Here is a 26,507-nt window from a genome sequence, read left to right as displayed (position 1 = left end):
ATCTACAAATGATTAGACAACCTACAACATAACATTGACTCTCTCGGGAATCGCCGGAGCAAGACATCGCTTTTTGGTCACTCACTCTTGTCCACAATAAGGATTGTCAGTGTCACTCTATAGTTCAAAATGTTTATTTTAACTATCGTCCTCTATGATGCAGTATACGAGCCAATACTAGCAGCAAAATGCATAAACTCAATACAGTAAGCATTGTTAGAATACCATAGAACACAAAGGGGGTTGTCATTTATACATACCGTGGAAAGAGAATGTTCACACCTAACCACCCTCCCCTTGGTAAGGTGAAGTTTATTATATAAAGGAAGATCTCTGGGTTTGTCAGCAGACCCCATACTTTAAAGCCTAGATGGTAGGTTTACATCATAGGTACAGCATAGCTCTTCTCCAAGGAAAGATCTCCCTCCAAGTGTGTGAACAACATGCATCCCCGTAATATCAAAGCACGAGTCTTCAGCTTTGCAGCTGGGTTTAGCAGGTGTTGCCTAGGTGCTAGGGACTGACCAGAGCATAATAACAAGGGGTATTTTTATCGACCTTGCACCTCATGTTCAGACTGAACTCCAGGAATAGCAGAGAATGCAGAAATCAGACCGTTCTCATGTGAAAGGCACAAACAGAGTCTTGCAAAATATGTTGGTCAACCCGGATATTGAAGTGGTGATCTCCGTGAATTTCTTCGTTTCAAGCAGAGTTTTTGGAGTATTTTGATTTATGTACGCTGTATTTTAAAGGTTTAAAAGGTCTACTTCAAGTAAATTCATGATTAGTTGTGTTTTGGATTTAGCGGTCTGTCTTTTCCTGAATGCCTGCCACCTTTCCTCTGGACACTAACCTTGTTGAAGTTCCAGATTTTATAATAATGTGAGATTTTGTGCCTCATTGTTCGTTAGTTATGTTAGTTATGTTCATTCCTTTTATCTTTCTTAAACACTTTTTTTTTAATGATGGTCTCACATCATGCTATTGACCTTATGGTATATCATTCTGCCTTCCAGGAAGTTCTTCAGTTGGAATATATGAGAAACAGTTTTACATCACAGTACACGGTCATCACACTGTTCTTCGCATTCAGTGCTTCATATCGTGTATACGTCCTGTAGAGTGTTCCTTTTTTTACCACATTTTTTAAGGTCTTAGCAAATACACTGAATCAAGCTTTAATGTGTTAAACAGCATTCGTGGTTTCCTGTGCATGACCTATAGACTTAAAGCGCTTGTACTTACTATTTGACCCTCTATTCTGCTGTAATACCTTGTACAATGTCTTGCTATGACTGCATACGCTATCACAATTTGTGTCCTAATGAAGCAAAGGAATTGGCTTTTTTTATATGAAGGGTCAGTTTATTTTAATTTAGATTTGTTCTAAAAAGATGCCATTAGTTGTAGGTCAGCAAGCTGCTTTTTACTTGCGGAGCCTATAAGAAGTGGGTGATAAGTTGATGATTTGTTTTGAGTAAATGCGTTTTTGGTTCTGCATGTGAGCTGGAACCTTAAAGTATTATTGCCCGCTGGACTTACACTCACAAACCTGTTGCTTAACGGCAAAGCAGCCTGAATTTTTTTTAAAAATTTGTCTTTATTAACATTTGTTTATGCAGAACATCAGAAACCTTAAACCGAATATTGGAGCAGCGTTATATGAGATACACACATTAAAAAAACATTGTCCATGGGGGGCGTGGCTTGGACGGCGGTGGTAATGGCCGCCTAACCGGGAGCTCCGTAGTCCAGGAGAGCGACTGCAGCCTCTACCCCAGTGATCCCCCGTGGGAACACGGCCGAAAATCAAGTAACCTGATGCCCAAAACCATGAGGTGCCCTCCGGTAACTTGATCGGCGACCATAGATGCCTATTTGCGGTCATTCTTGAAGGTTTGTTGGCCGACCACGCTCCAGCATCCGAAGTATACAAAATGGCGGCGCCCAGTCACATAACCCTTGCCTGACACCGAGCGCTGGACGGGATCCCCACAGCCAGCAATCACCCACCACTTGACCAGCTGGAAGAGAGGACCGCCTGTAACAATACTTTGATCTCCTACGAGGTGAGAATTCTATATGAAACTGCCGCTGCAGCCCAAGATCGGCCTGACGTGCCTGACCCCAAAATGGCGGCGGCTTCACCGTTTCATTACACCTTGAGACTCTGCCACTAGTAAAGTGCCCCACATCCACCACCTTATGGAGAATTCCTTTCTCCAGCGCAAGACCCCCTTGATCTACCCAACAATAGGAGAGTTGCCCTATGAGCGGCGCTGAAGGGCTTACGTACTTCAAGACCTGCCCGCACTTTCACGCTTTCTCCACACAGGCGGAGACGCTGACCGCCAAAAGGCCCTCGCTACCTTCACATCGCGGTGAGAGATGCCTCATGTACTGCGATTGCACGCGCCTGAAAGCTGTTGATCTGCCTTGCGCCTCGCACTCATCGACCTACAGTTTGTGCCTCTGCCCATCTCGAGGCCTCCTCATGCAGAAGGTAGCCCTCTGACCTGCGTACTGAGAGCTGGGCGATGCTCTTCACCCCAACCTACCATCCAGTGGTTTGCTAGCTACCAACCCGCGATCAACCCTAGCCATCCAACCCTGTCCACTAGCCTCTAGACACAGCCCAATAAGCACCAATCTCCAGCTGTGCCCTCCTGCCAGACCTGTACACGGCTGACCTGCACCCTACTGCGAACAACTTCAATCCGACGCCAAGCCGTGAAGCAATAAAGGGTTGAGGTCTCGCTCGTCGACTACAACCCCGCCCGAACCATCGTCAAGCTCACCCGGGTGTAATCTCTACCGCCACTCTATTACACCACGATGTCGGGCAGGGAAGATGAACTCTACCAAGAAGGTGAAACCAGACCCGTTTATTTCGGACTCTCCCATTAAGAGCAAAACGGACATGGCGGCCACGATGGAAATTATTCTTAAACTGGCAGACCACCATGAACTCTCTAAATCTACCAAAGCTAACACTGACTCCATGCAGCTCGAGCTCACAGCGATCAGAGCCGACATGAGCGCAATGAATACTGGTTTGGGGGTGGCCGAACAGCGCATTAGCGACGTGAAAGATCTAGCACGGCAATCAGCGACAAAAATCCAACGCCTAGAGAACATCACGGACGCTCTCAAACGTCACAACGCTGAGTTGGAGGATCGGAACAGAAGGGGGAACATTAGAATCTTTGGCGTACCGGAGAACTCTGAAAAGGACGCATATTCATGCGTGGCCTTCCTGGAAACCTGGATCCCCATGATCACCAAAATAGACTTCCCGCACGGCCTCGAGCTGGATAGGGCACACAGGATCCCCACCTTCGCTACTAAAAACAATAAAGGCCCCAGACCGTTGATATGCAAACCACTCAGGTTCCAGCACGTCGAGATGATTCTCCAATATGCACGAAAACACCACTCCATCATGTGGGAAGGCCAAAGAACCATTTTCACACAGGACTTTTCCAAGGACACGATGGAAGTCCATAAGGGTTTCCTTGATCTCCGTGACAAACTCGGATCCAAAAACATTGCCTTTTCCTTCGCAGGGCCCGCTAAATTCAAGATCATGGTAAATGGCCGCCCAAGATTCTTCACGGACCCCAGAGTCCTTGCGGGTCTCCTCGAAGATCGCCATGAACAAGAAATGGACCAATCAACTGGTCTCTCCAATAAAAGGAAAACGACAACTCTAACGCCTCATGCTACAGCACATTCGATTAACTGACTTCCCGCACTAACCAGATTGTGATTTGCTATCTGCGGGCTCGAGATGTGTCCGTCTTCAAGAACTCTATCCTGTTGTCAACCCTTCAGCCACGAAGTCCATCATCCTGCCTGAGTACTCTCCTGTACCGTGAGTTTATAATCTAAATCGACTGTGCCACTTCAGATACTTTAGGAATCGAGGTTTGATATAGAGTCATGCTAATGTTCAATTTATGCTATCTTAGCCTCAGTTATTGTATTCTTGTTATATATGGCTCACCCACCGCAAACCAAACGGACCTTTGGCTACCTAGCCCTACAGTTCGTTCACCAACATTTAATACCTAGTCCTGGGGAACCTAATAGACTCCTCATTTTGCTGAGATACTAGTTAGAGCCAATGTTCTCTCTTGATATGACCCAATCTTAACCCTACCAGAGGACTTTGCTATTGGTTCATATGTCAAAATATATGTTAATCCGGTTCTTGCAGCGGGACTTAATCATGCCCAATTGCTTACTATACTGGGACTGTTACTATGTTACTGTTACTATTACTTCTGTTCTACCTAGCAAGGTGCTGTCGTCATACTCCCTATGTACGCATTTGGGGGGAGGGGAGGGAGGAGAGGAGGGAGGGGGGAAGGAGGGGGGAGGGAGGGGAGGACACTGGGTGAAAGTGAGGGGGGGAAGAAACTGGGGGATAAGAAGCTTCAGAGATTAAGAGTTTTTACTTACATTTTGTACTGCCTTTTGCTTATGTTTAATTCTTACAGGTACAGCATTCACTTCTCTCTGCACCCTCAAATTATGTATACTGTCTGTAGCCTCCACCCTTTACCTAAAGTTGCATCTCCTTACACTGAACTATGCAGGCTATACACACTAAATACAACGATTCAAATTCTGCACCCACCGCCCAACCCGCGCGGGCAACTCACGACACCCCGCACTCCAAGCGTTTTTTTTCACCAGATCACTACTTAGCGACTTTGAATCATACTGATGTCTAACGCCAAGTCATTAGCAGACGACCTTAATATAATCTCCTTGAATGTCAAGGGCCTCAACCACCCGGTAAAAAGACGGAAAATATTTGAATACCTCGCTAAAACAAAAGGGGACATCGTCTTATTTCAGGAAACCAAACTGTCAGAAGACTCTCGTTTTCTGAACATACACTGGTCGTCACACATACTGAGCTCACCTGCGACACACAAAAAAGGCGGTGTAATTACTTTATTAGCGAAAAAATTTAACCTGACACTAGTCTCACACTCTCATGACAAGGAGGGAAGACTATCAGTGATCCACCTACTAAGGGAAGATGACCCCATACACGTGATAAACATCTACTGCCCCAACTCTGATGATCCTGAATTCTGGTACTCGGTCTCTCGCTCAATACAACACATCCCACAAGACGACCTACTGATAGTGGGGGGTGACTTCAACCTACCCCTGGACCCGATATTAGACAGACAATCCAAATGCACATTCCACTCCTCCCGCTCGCATGAAGCCCTCTTACGCCTTTGCGAACGTTACTGCCTAAAAGATTCCTGGCGCCTCCAAAACCCTGATGGGAGGGACTATACTTTCTATTCCGCCCCACACATCATATTCACGCATTGATTTTATCCTAATTTCAAGCTCATTCACACACCTGATAGAAGAAACTGAAATAGCCCCTAAACTATTATCTGATCACGCCTGTATCCGCACCAAACTTGCTGGATCCCGTTCGGTCCTTCCCCCTAGAAGATGGCGATTTAATGATGAAATCCTATCCGACCCCACAAACAAATTGCTCATAGCAAACGCCATTGAGGAATATTTAGTATTAAACGATGTCCAAGACATTGCACCTAACACCCTATGGGACGCACTTAAAGCCGCAATCCGAGGGGTCATTATCAATATTAGAGCCAAAGCAAACAAAGCTCTAAATAAGGACCTAGAACAACTGGAACAGATCAGGACCTTAGAATCCTGCCACAAATCCAATCCCCTCGACGCCAAGTCACTAGACCTACTGATCAAAAAGAAATACGAATACAACACCATCACTAGTAAAAGAGCGGGGGTATGGATCAACCGTTTCAATGCCCTAAAATTATGTTAGGGAAACAAAGCAGGTAAACTCCTCGCTTCCTACCTCAAGCATAAACAGAAGCGATCAACCATATCCTCAATAAAAGACTCCGCAAACAACACCCACACCAGACAATCCAAAATCCTAGACACATTTAAAGCCTTCTATGAAGATCTCTATAAAAACGATAAACCATTAGACATGGCAGCCTGTACCTACTACCTTGAGTCCCTACAACTCCCCAAATTGTCAGATGTAGATAAGACTCAGCTAGGGTCCCCCATCACAAGCGCAGAGATCACAGCAGCCATCAAAACATTGAAGAGCAACAAGGCCCCCGGGCCAGAAGGCTTCTCTGCAGCCTTCTATAAAGCCTTTACTGACCTACTCAACCCCACGCTCCAAACCCTTTTCAATTCCACAGCGACCAGTGGAAGCATTTCCCCTTCGATGAGCGAAGCCACTATGATAGTTATCCTCAAAGAAGGGAAAGACCCTCTTCACACCAAAAATTACCGCCCCCATCTCTTTGATAAATCTTGATTGCAAGATTTATGCCAAAATCTTAGCGAACAGACTAAATTCCTTCCTCCCAAAACTGATTAGTCCAGCACAGGTTGGTTTCCTGAAACATCGGATGTCGAACGACAATACCAGACTACTGTGCCACCTTCTGGAGAAAGCTAAGAACTCTTCCTCACCAATGGTAGCGATAACCTTGGACGCGGAAAAGGCCTTCGATAAGGTTTCATGGTCTTTTCTCCAGCAATGTATGCATACTTTCAACCTCGGCCACTCCTTTGTCAAAATGGTGATGGCCCTATACTCCTCCCCATCAGCCAGAATAGCAATCAATGGTACCCTTTCCAACCCGTTTCGACTCTATCTGGGCACCAGGCAGGGCTGCCCGCTCTCCCCAGCACTTTTCCTCCTGGCCCTTGAACCCCTCCTAACTGATATCAAGCGCAACAAAGACATAGCAGGTGTTTCTTTCGGAGATACACAAGTAAAGTTAGCAGCTTACGCTGATGACATCTTAATCGCAACAGAAGACCTTACAAATTCTATTGCTGGACTCATGTCCTCAATCAGTAAATACTCAACCCTATCTGGCTATAAATTAAACAAAGACAAATCCGAGGTCAAACCCCTAAACGTCCATACCACCAAGGAAGTCCTAGGTGACTCGGGATTAACATGGCAAACGGATGCTGTTAAATACTTGGGGATAGAATTTACTGACGCCCTTCTGAGCACACTCGGACACAATGAGACCACTACCCTTGCCAAAATCAAACGACTCCTTGATGGTTGGTCCCCCCGTTTCATTACATGGTGGGGTCGGGTAGAAACCATAAAAATGATGGTATCCCCTTTAGTTAACTATCTCAGCACAATGCTTCCCCTTACCCTCTCCAAAGAATTCCATAACAAATTGGACAGAAATTATTTCCTCTTTCCTTTGGCAGAGTAAAAAAGCCAGAATTAGTTTGAAGAAACTACGGTTAGATAAAAGCCTGGGGGGAGTCAACCTGGCGGATTTTAAGCTATACCTAACAGCCTTTCTGGCCAAACAAGGCTCATATTGGATAACGCCGCAGACGGACTACACCCCAGTGTGGCTGTCCGTGGAAAGATCCATTCTCCAAGGCCTCAACCCCTCCGCCCTTCTTACCATTAAACTTAGGCCCACCCTAGGCTCGGGCCCCATCTTTAAGAACTCCAAAACGGCCCTACTTCAAGTGAGCAAACACTTACCACACCAATTTCGGAAGTCAAAATGGGAATCGATCTGGCAGAACAACACCCTAACATATAAAGGGAAACCACTACATAACACCACATGGATAGCTAAAGGTATACACTTCCCTCACCAACTCTTTGAGGGATCGTCACCGCTCTCCTTCACTGAAATACAGAACAGATATCAACTCCAACACATAGAATTCTATAACTTCATTCACGTCAAAGTAGCACTCACAAAGGCAGACTTGAGTGATCTCACCTCCTCCCTCCCTGGCTTCCTCACTACGCTAAATAGACTTGGCCATCAAGTCTCGAATCTACAAATTAATTCGCCCACGAAGATCCACCTTAACTAAATCCCTAAAACTCTTTTGGGAATCTTACTCGTCCACACCAACTTCAGAAATAGAGTGGGCCAGGACTTGGGAATCCACCACACGCCACAAAATAAGCCCCACTCTCTCCCAAACTAAGTTCTGGCTACTCCACAAAGCCTTTTGGACGCCTAAGAGGCTCTTTCTACACAACATTAGGGACGACGATACCTGCTGGAATTGCAGAGAAGAAGGTGGAGACCTCGAACACTTAATATTTAAATGCCCATGTGTTACCACCTCTTGGGACAACATTTTTGACCTCATCACCAAAGTCTTACATATCTCGCTCCTGAGAGAATTCTCAACCCTCGTGCTGGGATTTACCAAAGCCGTCACACTCAATGATAACGACAAAGCCCTACTTGACCTACTGTTGACGGCGGCGGTTAAAATCCTACTGAATTGGAAAGACACGAGTAAGGCCTCTTTTCCCCCATTGGCTTAACTGGATCTCCAACCTCAGAGGAGCCGATAATATAGCCCTTGCCTCTACCCCTTGGAGCCCCCCCACATAGGAAACTCTGGACCTCACTAGATGATTACTTCGACTTGCACAAGCCACCATGATTGTCTTGTGAAATTGCGCACCACTTCTATAGACAATCTGCCAATCTCAAGATTAATCTTGGTGCGCTAATGTTAGACTCTATTCCATACAGGATTTTATATACCCCTTACTCTGAGACTTCTGGCAACATGTTAATATGTTAAATATGATAATGTGTGCTTCTCGCAGACTTGCCTTCATATCAGTGTATTGATGCAACATAACTATGTATATTTTCTTATGTATATTTTCTTATGTATATTTTCTTATGTATATTTTCACATGTATAATTTCATATGTATATTTTCATATGTTTTTACCCTTATGTACCCTTTTCCTTTGTGTTTATGACTGTAGTACACAGCTGATCACTTAAACTCCCAATACAAATTTGTGAACTTAAAAAAAAAAGCATTGGAAATGCAATAGGGCTCGCATTAGGAAAGTTTGAGCTATTGGTCTTATAAATGAATTTTTTTTAATTTGTGTGTTTTTTTTTAAAATAGCTAAATTAATAGCTTTGTCATTTACAATGCCAATAGTTATAACTTTCGCAAATGTGACACCTATAGCATTTGTAATGCAACATGTTTTGTATTTACATGACTTAGATGTATTGATATTACAAATAACAATGGCTTTTAATTTTTTAAAATAATTAATACTTAAATAATTTAATTTGTAATGGCAATAGCTTAAACTTTTGTAAATAACTTTTGTGAAGATTATGTTTAGTGTTTTTTATTGTGACGAAAATCCAAGAACAGAAGTGAAATATTAACATCTTTTTGTGATCTGTAATAAAGCGTGAAAGCTTAAACGGCTTGAAACATTGAAAACATATTTGAACCAGTGATGCTCTGGTTGTGCTGAGTGATGCTCTGGTTGTGCTGAGTGATGCTCTGGTTGTGCTGAGTGATGCTCTGGTTGTGCTGAGTGATGCTCTGGTTGTGCTGAGTGATGCTCTGGTTGTGCTGAGTGATGCTCTGGTTGTGCTGAGTGATGCTCTCAGGGGTGTGGAATTTATTAAAATATCTACTTGTCCATGGGGCAAATTGCTTCATAAATCTACTTGTCCTGTAACAAAATCCACTTGTCCCTTTGGTGCCATGTGGTTCAGCGACGGATTGTGGCAGCAAACTCATTATATGCAAGCTCTAGTATAACCTCTCTGATTGTGCCAGGGCTCATGATGTGGTGGTTTTTGAATGCTAGCAATCCCTCTGTGTTGCTGCGTTTCTGCGGATCTGCATGCTGGGACTGGGGGTAGTGGTGAGCGGTGGTTCCAGGGTTGTAATGCCCTTTGCTTCTGTGCAGATCTACTGACTTGCATGTTTTAGGGGTTTTCAACAACTCTTCTCTAATCTTTTCCCATGCTGAGAAGTGTTGGAGATTTGCTCCTGACAGTGGCAGACGTAGACCTTCTTCCAGAGCTGGGAGAAGAGCGCTTGATTGGAGGGTGACCTTGCAAACACTTGTGTTTTCGCATTAGCAAATCTACACATGCATATTTGCTCACGATAAACTGCAGTTCACGGATATTTTCCGGGAGTGCATTTCTTGCCTACTTCTGTAAATTCTGGTGAATTCACGAAAGCTATATAGCAGCACTTAATGCAAGGACAAATACCAGGGGTGCACTTTTGAGACTTTCTTTAATAATATGACCCCTAGTTTGGTCTGGCATTGACCACAATCTTTTGTGTTTGTTAAAATTCTCTCTCTGTATCAGCTTCGCTGTGGGTGGCGGCGTTGGGCTCTTTCGCAGGGAGTATGTAGGCACACAGAGTGGTTTTGTTCATTGGCAGTAACTGATGTGGCAGTGAGTGCTTTTTTTAGATCAATTTTTTTTTTTTGCTTTGCCATTGTTTGTTATAATGGTGAGGGCCAGGCAGCTCTCACATCAAGAAGGCTTTACAGAAACCCTGCCAAAACATGTCACGTATTGGCAAAACTAGAGGGCTGACCACTAATTTCAGACCTACTGGCTTTGCCAATGCTTGTTTATTTTTATGTTTCTCATGATCTTATTGAAGCTGGTTACACTGATTTTCCAATATGAGTGTTTTTGCGAAATACTAGCATGCATCAACACATTTTACTAAATGATGCTGCAAAGAAACAGTACCTGAAATTTCACAGTTTAGCAAAATGTTTTTTTTCCTACTTTCATTTTTTTAGGAAGATTTTATATTGAAAGCAAAGAGTCGTTTATCTTGCTCTCCAGCTTCTGCAAATATTTGCATCTAATCGGAGAGCATGCTGGGAGCATTATGCATAGCCTCATATTGCTAAACTTTGAAACCGTGAGTACAAATTTTTATACTGTAACCACTGTGAGTAGTCCAGTCAGAACTTACATTTACTTAGAGCGCTCAGAGCACTCACCTAATAATAAAGGATTTCAATTAATGAACCATAAATAGAAGTTGGAACAGCATTAACATAGGCACACAAATAACTTAATTTGTCCTTCCCTGGCCCTTAATGTGCTACTGCAAACTGGCAGCCAAAGGGTTTGTGCTGCAAGGGGTTAGGCCTACTTGTCCCAAGCACAAAATACACATTAAAACGTTTTGCCCTTGACCCCAAACAATATGTCCTGGGCGTCGGGCTATAAGAATTCCACATCCCTGATGCTCTGGTTGCGCTGAGTGGTGCTCTGGTTGCGCTGAGTGGTGCTCTGGTTGCGCTGAGTGGTGCTCTGGTTGCGCTGAGTGGTGCTCTGGTTGCGCTGAGTGGTGGGTGGAGCTGGGTGGTGGGTGGCACTTTTTATAAATCATTAGTAAAAGAGATCAATGAAATTCAACTTAAACCCATATATAGCAGAAGAGGAGAAAGCTCTAGTAACGGGATGCAGGATGAATGTATTCCTTCGAAGCAAATCGGCAGCATGTGAAAGGTGTAAAATGGCAATCAGCATAAAACGAAAATGCCAGCAAAAGACTTTATAAAATTCTGTGTGGCCCTGATAAAATAATTAGAGCGTTTAATTATATCATGACCAACAACGGTTATTGTTTCAAGAGCAGCGTGCAAGATGGTTAGGCTGCAGTACAAACAATCCCTCGGCATTGCTGTGGTGGGAAGGGGAGGCGGGGAGAGGCAAGAAGAGGCAAGAAGGGAAGAATAGGGGCCGGGAGCAGCAGCCTTTGATGTGCTCGCCGGCCGGCCGTGCAGTGAATAATTAGGGGAGGAGAAATGCCGGCTGGGGGAAGCTTGAGATGCCTGAGGAGGCTGGTGGCTTTGATGTGCACGCGCTTCAGGCACTGCAACAAATCGCAGAGTTGGTTAAACTCTGTTTAAGCTGCAATATTGCTCCCAGCTATGCGCAAGCGCATCAGCAGGCGAGCCCTAAAAACCATTGTCCATGAGATGCCCTAATCGCCCTTACCTGGCGGAGTCGTTCACCCATATATCCCTTCCATCAACTACAGTCTATAGTTGCTCCGGCTCACAGTTCCAACTAATGCCCATGCCACTTGTCACTACACCACATTGTATCCTCACTCAGCTCCTGCACCATCCTTAAATTGTTTGTTACGGTCTTTTCTTAGACAAGAATGTTATCAGACTGCCATGCCTACTTTCCCTCCTCCGACCATCCCAGATGTAGCTAATCCGCTGCCTTGACCCACTGTGAGTCCACTCATGCCGGTTGTTCAATCTTCCCTATATTTCATAGTACTTAACAAAAGAAAATATTTGTAGCCATGTTTTGATCTGGTGAAATATCATTCGCTGAGGGCCAGTTATATGTTTTGGGAACATGTATTATTGGTGAGGAAATGACAGGAAACTCTTGTTAACTTATACAAACCTGTTCATCTAAACCAGGTCCACTCTTCTGGCATCCATGTAGCTAAGCTATTTTGCCTGATCTGTCTCCGACCTCTCCTATATCTGCTTCCACCTCTCCTATATCTGCTTCCATCTCTCCTTACATCTGCTTCCACCTCTCCTTACCCCTTTTTAGGTCGAGCCTAGGCATGCACTGCTCTATGGGGAGGCTACTTGTAATCGCTCTAAACTTCTTCTTGTGGGTTTGACTCCGCCCACATATTGGATTGGCCTTTGCGTGTAATTTTCAATAATGAAAGCACGCAAATGGCCAAAGGCAGGCGCATGTCCCACCTCTTTGTTTACTGATCACTCCCACAGCGTTTGCTGTTGGGAGCGAGCAGGGGCGCGCAGGGTGTCAGCTGCATTCCTCTCATCACATCAGCATTTTGCCTCCGGGAGTGAGCAGTACCTACTTGTTTATCTTTACATTCCTGCCTCGCGCCTTCCTTCTTCTCTCCCCGCCTCCCTCCCCACCCTGTTCTTTGCTCCATGCACCTCCAGCAGCCCCTCTCTTGTTTTGCAGCGCCTGCTTGAGGTGCCCCCTCCTGGCTGACTGCATTCATGGCTGCTTTATTCTGCATGAACCAACCCCCCCCCCCCCCCCCCCTCCCTGCCCCCCCCCCACCTTTCCACCCCCACTTCTGCAGACTCAACACTGCAGAGGGAACAAAACAAGCCGATATCGGTTTGGGAATAAGGACCCTCTATTCATGTACTTTCGGCTGTTTTGCTTCCAAGTTTACCCTTAAAGTTCGTACGTGAAGCCCTAAACTTTCACTGCCTGGGGATGTTGAGACAACATATAACTGCAAAAAGTGTCACATAATTGTTTATACTTTGACGTTTGCGGCGTCAAACGTGAGCGGAGCCTGAAGTTGTTGTGCAGCTCGACTCTCAGCGCCTCGCAGTGTCCTCCAGATGGTCCCCCCTTTCCGCCCCCAGCAGCTCATCTGCTGCCCTCTTCTTCCTCCATCACACTTTCCTGGTTTCCTTTTTTTATATCCCTTTATGCTATATTGCATCTCTTATCAAACTTCCAAACACCTCTGGCAAAACACTTGCAAGGTCCCAGAGGCGAGACCTATTGGCTATGCCAGTGCTTGTTATTACTTACCTTTCTCTCTTCCTTTCCATGCTCCCACCCAGCTTGAGGTCCAACAGGTTGGACTTCCTTCCTCCGAACCCTTCCTTCTACTTGATTTTCTGAATTCTCTTTTCAAATGTTTTACTTATTGTTAATGAAGATATGTTAACCTAAAGGATGCTGCTTATCGCATGACTGTCTCATTGTACAGGTTGCTGATACCTCCACCAGGATGGAGCTACATTAAATTAAAACAAAGTACATGACATTAGACCTAAAACAACTCTAGTTTAAATTAATGCTTGTACAATGATAGGAAACACTCATCCTTAACATGCAAACAACACTCTGTCCTAAGATACCTGTAACTAACTGCACTGGCTCTAGCTAGGACTAAGGGGTGGTAATGAAAGTAGTACGTTGGACTAAACCTACAACTTGAAAACTAGTTACTTCCTCCAGTCACAGTACCTCACTACAGCTCAGAGGGAGCATGCTATATAATAGATCAAGTCCATTAATAAAATCCTTTGAGCATCATTAAAATCTGAGTCTGGTGTGAGTCTCTTCACGTCCTTGGTATCGTTTTTGTTGTGCTTTTCTAGGAAGTCTCTAGTTGCAGCAGGCTACGTGACGAAGTGTATTATCTCCAAAGGCAACTCTCAATTTTTTGGTCCCTGGCTTGGGTAGACAAATCTACACATTGGGGCTACTTGTGTACTCAAACGCTGTCCCACCCCTGTTCTCTTCAGTCTCGTGCTGAAATCTTAACATGAATGAGGTGAAATTACAGTCCTCAAAAAATGGGTTCTGTTAATTTCCAGGAGCACTTTCTATCTATTTGGACCAGGCGAAAGTAGATATTCAGAAGCTTTCTAGAGAGGAGCAAGTACTCAGTGAAAGGATGGAGACTTTGGAAAACAATGCGAGGAGGGGAAATCTCCGAATTTTGAATGTGCCTGAAGGTTCAGAGGACTCAGACTTAAAACAGTTTATAACTGGCTTGCTAAAAGAGTCCCTGAATTTAGACCTCTCCCTAGAAGAACTAGCATTGGATATCCAGAGAGTTCACAGGGATCCCTTTAGATGTAACCCCCAGAGATCTAAACCCCGTAAAATCTTAGTAAATTTTCATACATACGTTCTGAAAGAACAAATACTTAATCTTGCGCTAAAACAAAAATGGCTGGTTGCAAAGGGGTTTACATTCTTAAAAAGGTCAGATCTCTCAAGAATTACCTTGGAGAAGCAATGGGCGTTTGAGAGGCGCCTGGAAGCTTTTAGAGCATTGGGGGCCTCAGCTCAATTAACATTTCCTGCTGGTATGAAAATAATGTATAACAATAAGATGACAAATATTTGAACAGTGCAAGCAGCGGATGAACTCCTGATGCAGATGGGAAGTAATAAGAAGTCTTAACTATAAGATTCAGTAAGAAGAGTCAGTGTCCACGGCCACTTCTTGACTTCTCCAAGTTCTTATGCATACAGAGTAAAACTAAATCTCCCCAAGAGATAATAAGTAATACAATTAACTGAGTGTCCCTATTAGATAAGTTTCTTTATTTTTTTTTACATTTATATAGGTGGGGTATCTCTCCAGGAGCTCACGGAGGGGCGCTATCAACCGGACATTGTACCGGTTAGATATCGCAAGGGTTTTCCAGGGAACGGGAGGGGGATGGGTGGGTGGCACGTAGTTAGGGTAGGTGGTGGGGGGTGGAAAAAAAGTAAAAATGTCCTCAAAGCCAAGATATGATAGTCTTGATAGAAAGTGGTATCGCAATCTTATCAAGAGTCTTAGACCACTATGGGTCGGTCTAGTCTTATCTGTTTGTTTCTCTCTCTGGTTGGATATGTATGTCAAAGATGGTTAACATAAAATACTTCTCCTTGAATATTAACGGCCTGCGCACCAAACCTATGGCAAACAAAATCATGCAATACTTACGAGATCTGGATGTGCAGGTCTTTATTCTCCAGGAGACTCATTTAACACATTCAGAGATGATGGATTTAATTAAAAGAAATAGGTGGATAGACTTTGCGGTCTCAACTACTCAGGCCAGTAATACTAGAGGGGTTTCTATAATTTTCAAGAAAGGGGCTAAAGCTAGGCTGCTATCTCAACAGGTCGATATCCTCCGTGGTAATAGCAGGCTCTCAAACCAGTTTTGGGCTACTATGGGCCGAATCAGGATGATCCTACTACATTGGGGACTATGTTCTCACATTTGCTCTCCTTTTCTGAGCCAACTATTATAGCTGGTGATTTTAACATTGTCCTAAACCCAGTTTTGGATAAATCCCCCAATAGTCGATCGTTAGCTTTGTCAAAATCTAGGTTAGTGTTACAATCTGCAATGAAAACATATGGGTATCTTGACATATGGAGGGAGAGGTCTGGGGACCAGCAAGGAGTGTCTTTTCGGAATTATAAATCTAAACACCAGTCCAGGATTGACTTTATTTTAATTAGCCGAAAGCTGGCTGAACTCGTAAGATCCATCGAATACTTACCTCTGCATCTCTCAGATCACTCTGCAGTACTAATGGACCTAACCTATGTAACGGAGAGACTGCCTTCTAGATGGTGCTTTGATCGTTCACTTCTCTCTTCACCTGATGATATATCATATCTTAATAGAGAAGCACACAACTTTTTTCTGATCAATAACGACTCAGCAACTACAAGGATCGTCTGGGACTCGTTCAAAGCATTTTTAAGGGGACTCCTAACAGGGAAAGTGTCATACAAAAGGAAGCAATATAAAGAACAAATTCTGTCCATAGAGGAAAAGATAATAAATCTCCAATGTCTTATCGACAGTAATACTGGGGCAGATGAGTCCATTAAAAATAACTGTAGGAAAGAAATGGCGACCTTGAAAGCCAATCTGGGTTCAGTATTGAATCTTAGATTGCAGCAGAGATGGGAAGCAAGCAAATTAGCCCATTTTGAGTACAGCGAAGGTGCAGGTAAAATGCTTGCGTGGAAGACTAAATCAGATCCGGTCCGGAACAATATTGCAAATATCAAGGTGGGCAACGATTCCTTTACATCGGATATCGAGATTAGAAGGGCCTTTAAGGTTTTTTTGAGTCTATCTATAAGGAGGACATTGTAACCCGATCTGGGGAGGTCGACGACTGGCTAAGACATTTGAATCTCCCCAGCCTTACATATGCTCAGTCTCAAGCATTGGAGGATATCATCACCGAAGGAGAAGTTAAGCCGCTATAGAAAAAAGCAAGAAGGGAAAGACTGCGGGGCCCGATGGGCTACCTGCAGAAATTTATAGAATCTTAGAGGATGAGATAACCCCCTTCCTTACTAAGATGTTCAATCAGATCCTTCTTGAAGGCCAGACTCCTGCGTCATCATGGGACAACGCATCAATTACACTCATATTGAAACCAGGGAAGCCTAAGGACGTCTGTGAATCATACAGGCCCATATCAATCTTAAATGTGGACTATAAGATCTTCACCACAATTTTAGCCTCTAGGTTGGCCTTGGTAGCCCCGGCAGTCCTCCATGTAGATCAAAAAGGATTTGTAAAGGGCCGACAACTATATGAACTGACATACAACTTAATGGGGGCAATAGATATCGCGGTGTCACAGAATTTGCCGTTGACTGCTGTCACTCTGGACGCGACCAAGGCCTTCGACAGGGTTAATTGGGTGTACCTGTCGGGGGCCCTGGCTAAATTTGGAGTGGGGAAGAGATTCTGTCGTGTAGTTAGTCTATTGTATGCCAGTCCATCGGCAAGCCTATTAATTAACAGCGAGTTGTCGGTCCCCTATAATATAACCAGAGGGACTCGGCAGGGTTGCCCGCTTTCCCTCCTTCTGTTTGACTTTTATATTGAACCTCTCGCACAACAACTGAGGAGAGAGAATGCCATCATTCCTTTTTGTCACAGAGGGTGGGAAAAGGTGGCTTTATATGCTGATGACCTGCTCGTTTTTACATCAGACGTTACAATGGCACTCCCTGTTATATTTGAAATTGCTAAGGGGTTTGGAAAAATATCAGGATACCAGATCAATACATCAAAAACAGAGATGTTGGTCTGGAATGACAATCCGAGTTCCTTGGAAATACAGGAGGGTTATTCATTATGCTATCTGGGCCTAAATCTCATAAAAGATATTAATAAGCTAGCCACAGTAAATATCATAGCAATTATTAAAGAATGTAGGAAATTAATGCATGCATGGTCCCACCTTCAATTATCCTTGATTGGGAGGGTTAGTCTCGTAAAAATGTCCATTTTGCCTAAACTTTCTTTTCTTTTTAACACCATTCCCCTTTATTTTGATCAGACTCACATAACTAAAATACAATCAGATATCACTTCTTTTATTTGGAACAAAAAACTATCAAGAATAGCTTGGAAGAAGCTTAGACGGCGATGGGAGAAGGGTGGATTAGCCGCACCAGACTTAAAATTATATTTGTGGGCTTTTCAGCTATCACACGTTCGAATGCTTTTAAAAAAAACCTACAAACTATGGGGTAGGATTAATATTTTCAGCCATGTTGAAAGGGGAAGGCCTCAGCCAGTCGGGATACTTATTCAAATTTGGCAACCCGAAATTCTTAAAGATCAAATTGAAGGTCCTGCTTGGTTTGGCGAAAACCTGGTCTGAGGTAATAAAATCAATTAAACAGGGGTATTACTGCGATATAACACCGCTTTGGGGGTTACCTGATAGTCCAGCCTGGTTGGAAGATACTCTAGCCACTCCTTTGAGAGAGGCAGGCCTTAAAGAATGGGGGAATCTCTTATATGAGGGGGACCTGCTTTCATGGGAGCATTTACAGAATAAAATAGGTCCAACCCTTTCAAGGTTTAAATACATACAAATGAGTAGCTGGACACAGGCATATAATCCACCAATAAAACGAAATAGGTTTCCTCTTGGTGGGCATAGTCTACTAATAACTAAATTGGTAAGTATCCCTTCAACCAAACGTGAGATTTCACAATGGTATAATCTCCTACTAGATGAATCTGATGGAGAATTTAAGTTACCAACTCAACTTTGGGGTGACTTAATAATGAGTCAAGACGTACAAGAACTTTGGTCTACCTCATTTGAGCTTTTAAAAAATATCGTGAAACCCTCATGGCTTCGCAGAAACCATCTTTTTACCCTTCATAGGGCGTATTACTCTCCCCAAAGATTATCCAAATTTGCCTCAGGAAATTCAGTGGCATGTGCAAGGTGCGGGCAGATAGCAGCTTTAGATATTCATGTTTTTTGAATGTCCCCGAATTGTAGCATATTGGGAGGCCATAGGTAAGACTCTTACGGCATCGTTAGGTCTCCCAATTATCATAGATTTACCATTAGTGATCTTTGGAGTCCTGAGGACAAATCAAAACACAGCCAAAAGCCTCGTCTTTTACACGGTCCTTTTGGCAAGGAGAGGGATCTGCAGGAGGTGGAAGGATTCTCTCCCTTCTTCCCATGGGGATTGGTTGACATCTATTTTACAGACGGCACGTATGGATCTAGCCAGACCAGGAAACCAAAACAAAAGGGCCTTTTGGCATCTGCTCGAATGGGCACAATAAAGATCTGCTCGAATGGGCACAATAAAGATCCGGGGTTTTTTTTTTTTCCCGGGTCCAATGATTACACTACTATGGTGCCAAAATCCAGAAGTTGTCCGGTCATAGCCCGGCCCAGGCCCTGCAGTAGGCCTCCCCATTGGTAGCCAAAATGGATATCAAGCTAAGACAGTTGTGGGATTCATGGCTTTCCCCCTCGAAATGATTCCTCCCAGTTATAATACTGTGTCAACTGTACCTATGCTTATTCTAAATGACTTTCTTAAACCATGGTGGATATGAGGACAAAAAAAAAAAATATATCCTTGTACCAGAGTATATTTTGGAACATGTTAATTCCTTGATATGAACGTATTCATGTCCTCCAGGGCACCTTTGACCACAATCACCCCATTTTTGATTTTCCCCATATTTTTCTGTAGGTGCATAGTAGATGACGGTGGTATCATTTGATATACTGTGTTTTTGTTGTATTCTTAATCCAATTACATTTTGAAAGGTCACAACTGGAATTTGTAGCTCATGGAAACATGGTGTTGTGGAGTTAAAAGCAATGCCTAGGTGTTTGGAGGAGGGCATGGTGTTAATGTGTAACGGGATTGAGAGGCATCTGAGTGTACAAATGTAGGGTGAGGCTGAAGAATAAACATTTAATCTTGGAGTGGTTGGGTTTAAGGAAGTTGAATGACATCTAGGTGTTCTGCAGGTCACTTATAATGGCGTTTTGGTATCTTACGTTAAGAGTTTGGGAGTTATTAAATTAACACACAAATGTGTATGTCCTGCAAGTATTTGTAAATGATGAGAAAAGATGGTAACAGGACTCAGCTTGGTCTGCAGTGACATATGGCTGGTGAACAGGATTCTATCAATGCAAAATTTGTGCAATTGGAGAGGTGCAATTTGCCAGTCTTGACCAAAGGTAGTTCTGCCAACCCAGAGGTTTGGTGAAATACTTCTTGATGAATTTTATTGGAATGTTGATCTTGGATTGTCTGTCTATTCAACGAACACTGAGCCTGAATATTAATCATTCTGTGCTCAAGTACATAGGTGACCATGTTAATGTGTACTCATTTGTTATAACTATGCATGTTGATATTTTGTCAAATACTACTGCTAATATTTACCTTAAAGTACAAAGGTGCTTTATAAATATGTAATGTAAAGGCTTCTATAATGCTAGGGTGTCCAGGTTCAGAGGACTGGCAGTGTCCTTACTGTTTTTATAATACCTTGCATCACAATGGAAGTTTTGGCCCTACATAAAGAACTTGCAGATCTTAAAATTACACCATAGGAGAAAGACCTGTACAAGTGGATTACTCTCCCTTAAGGGAGTATAGCATCACTCAGGATTTGCTAATGGGTTTGTAGGCATCTAGTTTTATGGCAGCATACGTGTTAAACTCAAATTAAGGGCCCTTCGGTGTGACAAATTTTGTCATTTATTGTCTTCAGAATTTTTAATCAATCGGCTTGGGGTTGCATATAAAGAGTTTAAATCTAGACTACCTAAGCTTGTTGTAGTAAATTATACTTGCTCCTCCTATATTAAATAAAAACAATTCAGAAACCGTTTCATTTTGTAGATGATTTAGAGAACTTAATAGAATGTTTTGACACTATTAGACTCTGAAGTTAGTCTGTCAAGGAGTAATCTTCCACCTTTGTGACTGACTATACTGGCTCTGACGTGCGAATAAACCTGAATAACCATTTGTTAATCATCCTTTAGCTACACTCCCTTCTACCACCTGTTCATTGGAATTAGTGGACTGAAGAATCCTGATCTGTCCGGAACTACATCTTAAGTTTTTATAGAAACGTGTCCTTCCAGTGGCACTAGACAACCAACTATTTTTTTCTCCGCTGCCATGATCCCACTTTTTTAACTTTTTAACCTAATTGCTGAAGCTAATTGGATTATTAGAGTTTGCCCGTTGTGATTCTAAGTATGACTCTAACTTTCATGTCCGAATAAAGCTTAATTGAATTGATTCAAAGTATGTTTAATTGTTTGGCTATCATCATGTTGATCAGTCTAATTTTGTTTATTTTCACAGATATATGACGCCATAATCTACTGTGAAGATGTTCAATAAATCCTTTGGAGCACCATTTGGTGGTGGCACTGGTGGTTTCGGGGCAACATCCACCTTTGGACAGAGTAAGCAACATTTTCTATGTAACATGGCTTTCTAAATGTATTTATTAAATAGTTGATTTTGTTTAATAGTTCTATTACATAGATTCCCCATTGATTCCCTACTTACTGTACATGTTTTCTGCAATATGGAATCTGAATCCTAATTAAAGGTTAATGAATATTCTTGAATTGTTTTTCACTTTCTCTTGATCAAGAGCCTGTCCAGCTCTGTTGCCCTGAGCCACACAGCGTTTTATTTATCATTTAATTATAAAGTTTTATATAGCGCAAACTTGACCCAAGAGGGTATCAGAGCGTTTTATACAGGTTATTTACTTGACAGATGTTGAAGTCCGCATCAGTTGAAGCTTTTGATTTGGCCACCTTTTAGTATGAATTCCTATATAGAGGCAAACATGCTACTAGGCATCCACCTGTGTCTAGTGCCTCGCTATTAATAAAATATTGACTTATTAGATTTGTAGGGAAAGCCATCAAGCTTAACTGCTTGGGTAAATCTAGTAGACCTATTGGCTTGTGCTGTTGGAGGAGAATATTTGGATAAGAAATGGTTTTGTTGTATTTGTTTTCTGGTAATTGTGTTTCTCAGCTAATCTTTGTTCAGTCTTTTTCATTTCTTTTTTGTGATTTTAGAAGCATATAATCTATTAACGCATGCACATACAGTTTGCTTGAGAAATTTGTTTTATTTCTTTTAGCTCTGTGTTCCCCCAAGGGGCTTGTTTGCTCTTGTTCTGTTGTGTCGTTTTTAGTGGTATTAGGACATTACAAACTTCCTGTAGTAACTCATAGTTTTTTTACTGAATTTATTGTTTCTGGATTTGTACTGGATGCTACTTGTGATTCCAAGTGTTCCAAATTGAGTTTGTTTCACGGCCGATAGATGCATGCACGTATGGTGGGTTTCTGTGCGTCGCTTAGTGTTTTATGTTGGAAGGCTAGCAAATGGTTGTCTGACCATGTGACTGGAGTCACCGTTTGTAAGGAAACTAGTTCTGTATTAGTAAAAATGACATCTAAGATGTGTCCAGTGAGGTGTGTGGGTTTGTGGACGATCTGATGCTGGTTCAGTGCTTCTAGGCAAGCGATTCTTTTTTTTTTTTTTTTTTTTTTCTTCGGATGGGGCATATTTGGTTTGTCAAACCAAATGTTGTGGTCACCCAGAATGCATAGGTTGGATTGTAGTGTAGTGCGTCTGGGAATGTGGCCTTGCTAGGTGGAGGTCTGTGAAGGAGCAGGAAGTTACAGGAGGAAGACTGTAGTATTGCATCTGGTGAAAAGGGCCTCACAATCTTTTATGAAGATGTTGTCAACTTTAGTGACGTGTAATGTTTTCCTTAACACAACAGCTAGGCCACCTTTTTAGGTCGAGCAGAGTCTGCTCGAGACCTATTGTTGCCCGTATTTGGGAATGTAGACACGAGAGGGGCACGAGAGCAGATTTCACCTTGTGGGCCCGCACGGCGCCGTGCCCCTCTCGTGCCTCATATTCCCGTGCGCAAACACACTCACACAGCCACACTCACGCATACACAGCCACACTCACGCATACACAGCCACACTCACGCATACACAGCCACACTCACGCATACACAGCCACACTCACGCATACACAGCCACGCGCTCACACAGCCACGCGTGCGCACACCCCCACTCACCGGGCTCCTCTCCCCTTAGGCATGGGAGCCCCTTTCCGATGTTCTTCACGACGGGACTTCAGCTGCCGGACCTGGTAGGGCGGGGGCTGCCCGCGCATGCGCAGCATTTCTAACCGGGGCTCTTCGGAATGAAAGTGAGAAATGCCGCGCATGCGCGGGCAGCCCCCGCCCTACCAGGTCTCGTCACAGAACACGTAATACACACAGTGGGTAACCCGTGAGGCAGTTTCAGAAACCCGTGAGGATTTCAGAAAGTAACTATTGTATTGAAATTGCATTTATATAGCGTTTAAAATCAAATTGGAAAGAAAGAGCAACCGCGTGAATTGGTGATGCACAGAGGATTAACCCTGAAACATTCCTGGTGGGCGGACAGTGCTGATTGTGAATGGGTTGTTAGTAACAGATGACAGGGAGAACACTCCAACGAGTAGAGAGTGGTCCTTGATGCACAAGGGGAAGTCCGCAAAGAACATCATGCACCGGTTAGGTTTCGTGACTTTGTTATGAATTAATTGTCCCACCAATAATTATGCAGCATTAACTTTTCCAAGTAAGGTTTCAACTGTTTACTTTTCATTGTTTTTTTCATTGGTAAATAGGAGATGTGAGACAATATTAGAGTTCACTAGAAAGATTTGTATATTTTCTCCTCATTTATCTTTAATGCAAGCCACAGTCCTCTTCTGACTCAGTTTGGACAGTCAAGTCAAGTCAAGTCAAAAAATTTGTATAGCGCACTACATACCCAGAGGGTTTCAAGGCGCTTAGGAAGGGGAGGAGGATTATTTGTCAAATATCCACGTTTTAAGCTGCTTTCTGAAGGCTAGGTGATTCTGGGTTAGGCGAAGGTAGGCGGGGAGTGAGTTCCATGTTTTGGCAGCCAGGTATGAAAAGGATCTGCCTCCCATGGTGGTCTTGTTGATGCGAGGTACAGTGGCGAAGGCTTGGCTGGAAGAGCGAAGTTGGCGGGAGGGGGTGTAGAAGGACAGTCGAGAGTTGAGGCAGTCTGGTCCGATGTCGTAGAGTGATTTGTGTGCGTGGGTAAGCAGTCGGAAAGTGATCCTCTTATTGACGGGAAGCCAGTGGAGGTCTTTAAGGTGACCAGAGATGTGTTCGTTGCGTGGGATGTCTAATATGAGCCTGGCTGAGGCGTTTTGGATTCGTTGTAGTTTCTTCTGGAGTTTAGCGGTGGTACCTGCGTAGAGGGTGTTTCCGTAGTCCAGTCGGCTCGTGACTAGAGCGTGGGTGACTGTTTTCCTTGTTTCGGAGGGGATCCAGCGAAATGTTTTTCTGAGCATGCGAAGAATGTTAAAGCAGGAAGAGGATACGGCGTTAACTTGTCTGTTCATTGAGAGAGAAGAATCCAGGATGACGCCAAGGTTCCGTGCGTGGTCTGTCGGGATGGGTGCTTTTCCGAGGGCATCTGGCCACCAGGAGTCGTCCCATGCAGAGGGGGATGTACCGAAGATGAGGACTTCTGTTTTGTCTGAGTTCAGTTTCAGACGGCTTTGTTTCATCCATTCGGCGACTTCTTTCATTCCTTCGTGTAGGTTAGTTTTGGCGGTGCTGGGGTCCTTGGTGAGAGAAAGGATCAGTTGAGTGTCGTCCGCGTAAGAGATGATGTTGAGGTTGTGTTGGCGGGCGATGGCCGCGAGGGGACTCATGTATACGTTGAAGAGGGTGGGACTGAGTGAGGATCCTTGAGGTACGCCGCAGATGATTTCAGAGGCCTCGGACTTGAATGGTGGGAGGCGGACTCTCTGGGTTCTTCCGGTTAGGAACGAGGTGATCCATTCCAGTGCTTTTTCTTGGATTCCGATGTTTCTGAGGCGTTGTAAAAGGGTGCTGTGGCAGACTGTGTCGAATGCTGCAGAGAGGTCGAGGAGGATGAGGGCGACTGTGTCTCCATTGTCCAGTAGAGTTCGAATGTCGTCTGTTGCTGCGATGAGGGCGGTCTCAGTGCTGTGTTTTGCTCGGAAGCCAGATTGTGAGGGGTCGAGTGATTTGTTGGCTTCGAGGAAGGCGGCGAGCTGGTTGTTGACGGCTTTCTCGATGACTTTGGCCGGAAATGGAAGAAGTGAGATGGGGCGGTAGTTTTTGAGTTCGGTGGGGTCTGCTGTTGGTTTTTTCAGAAGGGCGGTGAGTTCAGCGTGTTTCCAATCTTCTGGGAAGGTGGCGGAGTTGAAGGAGCAGTTGATGACGTCCCGGAGGTGCGGAGCAATGACTGAGTCTGCTTTGTTGAAGATGTGGTGGGGGCATGGGTCTGTGGGGGATCCAGAGTGGATGGAATTCATCAGGCGGATGGTGTCCTCAGTGGAGATTGGGTTCCAGGCGTTAAGGGTGTTTACGGGGGGAGGATGGTCAGCAGAAGGTAGGGTGGGTTGGCTTCCGGGTTGGTTGTCAAAGCTGTTGTGGATGTCGGCAATCTTGTTGTGGAAAAAAGAGGCTAGGGAGTCGCAGAGGGTTTGAGAGGGGGTGATGTCGTTGGAGTTGGCGGAGGGGTTGGAAAATTCCTTGACGATGTTGAAGAGTTCCTTGCTGTTGTGGGCGTTGTTGTCAAGTCGATCCTTGAATGCTGTTTTCTTGGCTTTTCGGATCAGTTGGTGGTGAGTACGGGTGGCACTTTTGAAGGCGTCCTTGTTGCTGGTGGATGGGTCTTTTTTCCAGGCCTTTTCAAGGGAGCGGCACAGTTTCTTGGACTTTTTGAGATCATCGTTGAACCATGAGGCCTTCTTGTTGCCAAGTTTGTGTTGACGTTCTTTCAGTGGTGCTAAGGTGTTGGCGGTGTTGGATAACCAAAGGGTGAGGTTGGAGGCGGCTTCGTTGGCGTCAGAAGAGAGGGCTGGGGAGGTTCGAAGGAGCGATGTGGAGATCTGATCCGTGGTGATTTTGTTCCAGTTTCTTTGTAGAGTTGGTTGGGGGTGGATGATGGGTTTCGGCTTGTTGTAGGTGAAGTGAACGCAGCTGTGGTCAGTCCAGAGGAGATCCGTAGTGTGGCTGAAGGAGACATGGTTGCTGGAGGTGAAGATGGGGTCGAGTGTGTGACCTGCGATGTGGGTGGGGGAAGTGACCAGTTGTTTAAGTCCGAGGTTGGCGAGGTTGTCCAAGAGGGTGGTGGTGTTGCGGTCGTTGTTCTTTTCAAGGTGAAAGTTGAGGTCTCCCAGAAGGATGTAATCTTTGGAGGGGAGCGCGTGTGGGGTGATGAAGTCCGTGATGTCACAATCTTTCATAGTATTTCATGGGTTAACCACAGTCAACCTCTTTTTCCATGATCATTATTGCAAAGAAATAGACATGTGTATACTGTGCCTGTGTGCAGATATCTGCCTTAGTGCTCTCGCACCTATGTCGTCACTGCCCACCGTGCCACGGCAACCAGAGATCTTTGTGAGGTGACTGCATTCCGGAAGTGTTTGGCGGTGATTAACAGAGAGCAGGCGGGGGAGCTCCTGTTTCGCTGCTGGTCGTTGCTTTCTCTTATTATTTCATTATGCATAATTGGCAATCTGAGAGCATAGACGGAAGCCTTCGCGTGAACCAGCGGCCTGCCTGAGAGCAATTTGGAGGAAGTTGTGCGCCCCTGGGTGGGAAGCGGCGTGGGTACTGGCTGGCGCCCTTTGATTAACGGCAAAGGCCCAACCGGCTGTGGGGCAGGTGAGCGCGCGCC

At 44.3% G+C, this 26,507-nt stretch overlaps 1 protein-coding gene across 2 annotated transcripts in view; it reads left to right on the top strand.

Moving 5' to 3' along the window:
* Nucleotides 1–26,507, top strand: part of NUP98 (nucleoporin 98 and 96 precursor) — a 944,939-nt gene that overhangs the window by 69,228 nt on the left and 849,204 nt on the right. For both annotated transcript variants that reach the window (XM_086933760.1, XM_086933759.1), the window contains exon 2: nucleotides 21,076–21,179. In XM_086933760.1, coding sequence (XP_086789886.1) covers nucleotides 21,104–21,179 — 76 coding nt within the window. In that variant the 5' untranslated portion in view covers nucleotides 21,076–21,103. The remainder of the gene's footprint in view (nucleotides 1–21,075; nucleotides 21,180–26,507) is intronic.

This window comes from Lissotriton vulgaris, chromosome 8, assembly GCF_964263255.1.
Source record: "Lissotriton vulgaris chromosome 8, aLisVul1.2, whole genome shotgun sequence".
In the NCBI taxonomy this organism is placed as follows: Eukaryota; Metazoa; Chordata; class Amphibia; order Caudata; family Salamandridae; genus Lissotriton; species Lissotriton vulgaris.
This window is presented reverse-complemented; position numbering and strand designations above follow the sequence as displayed.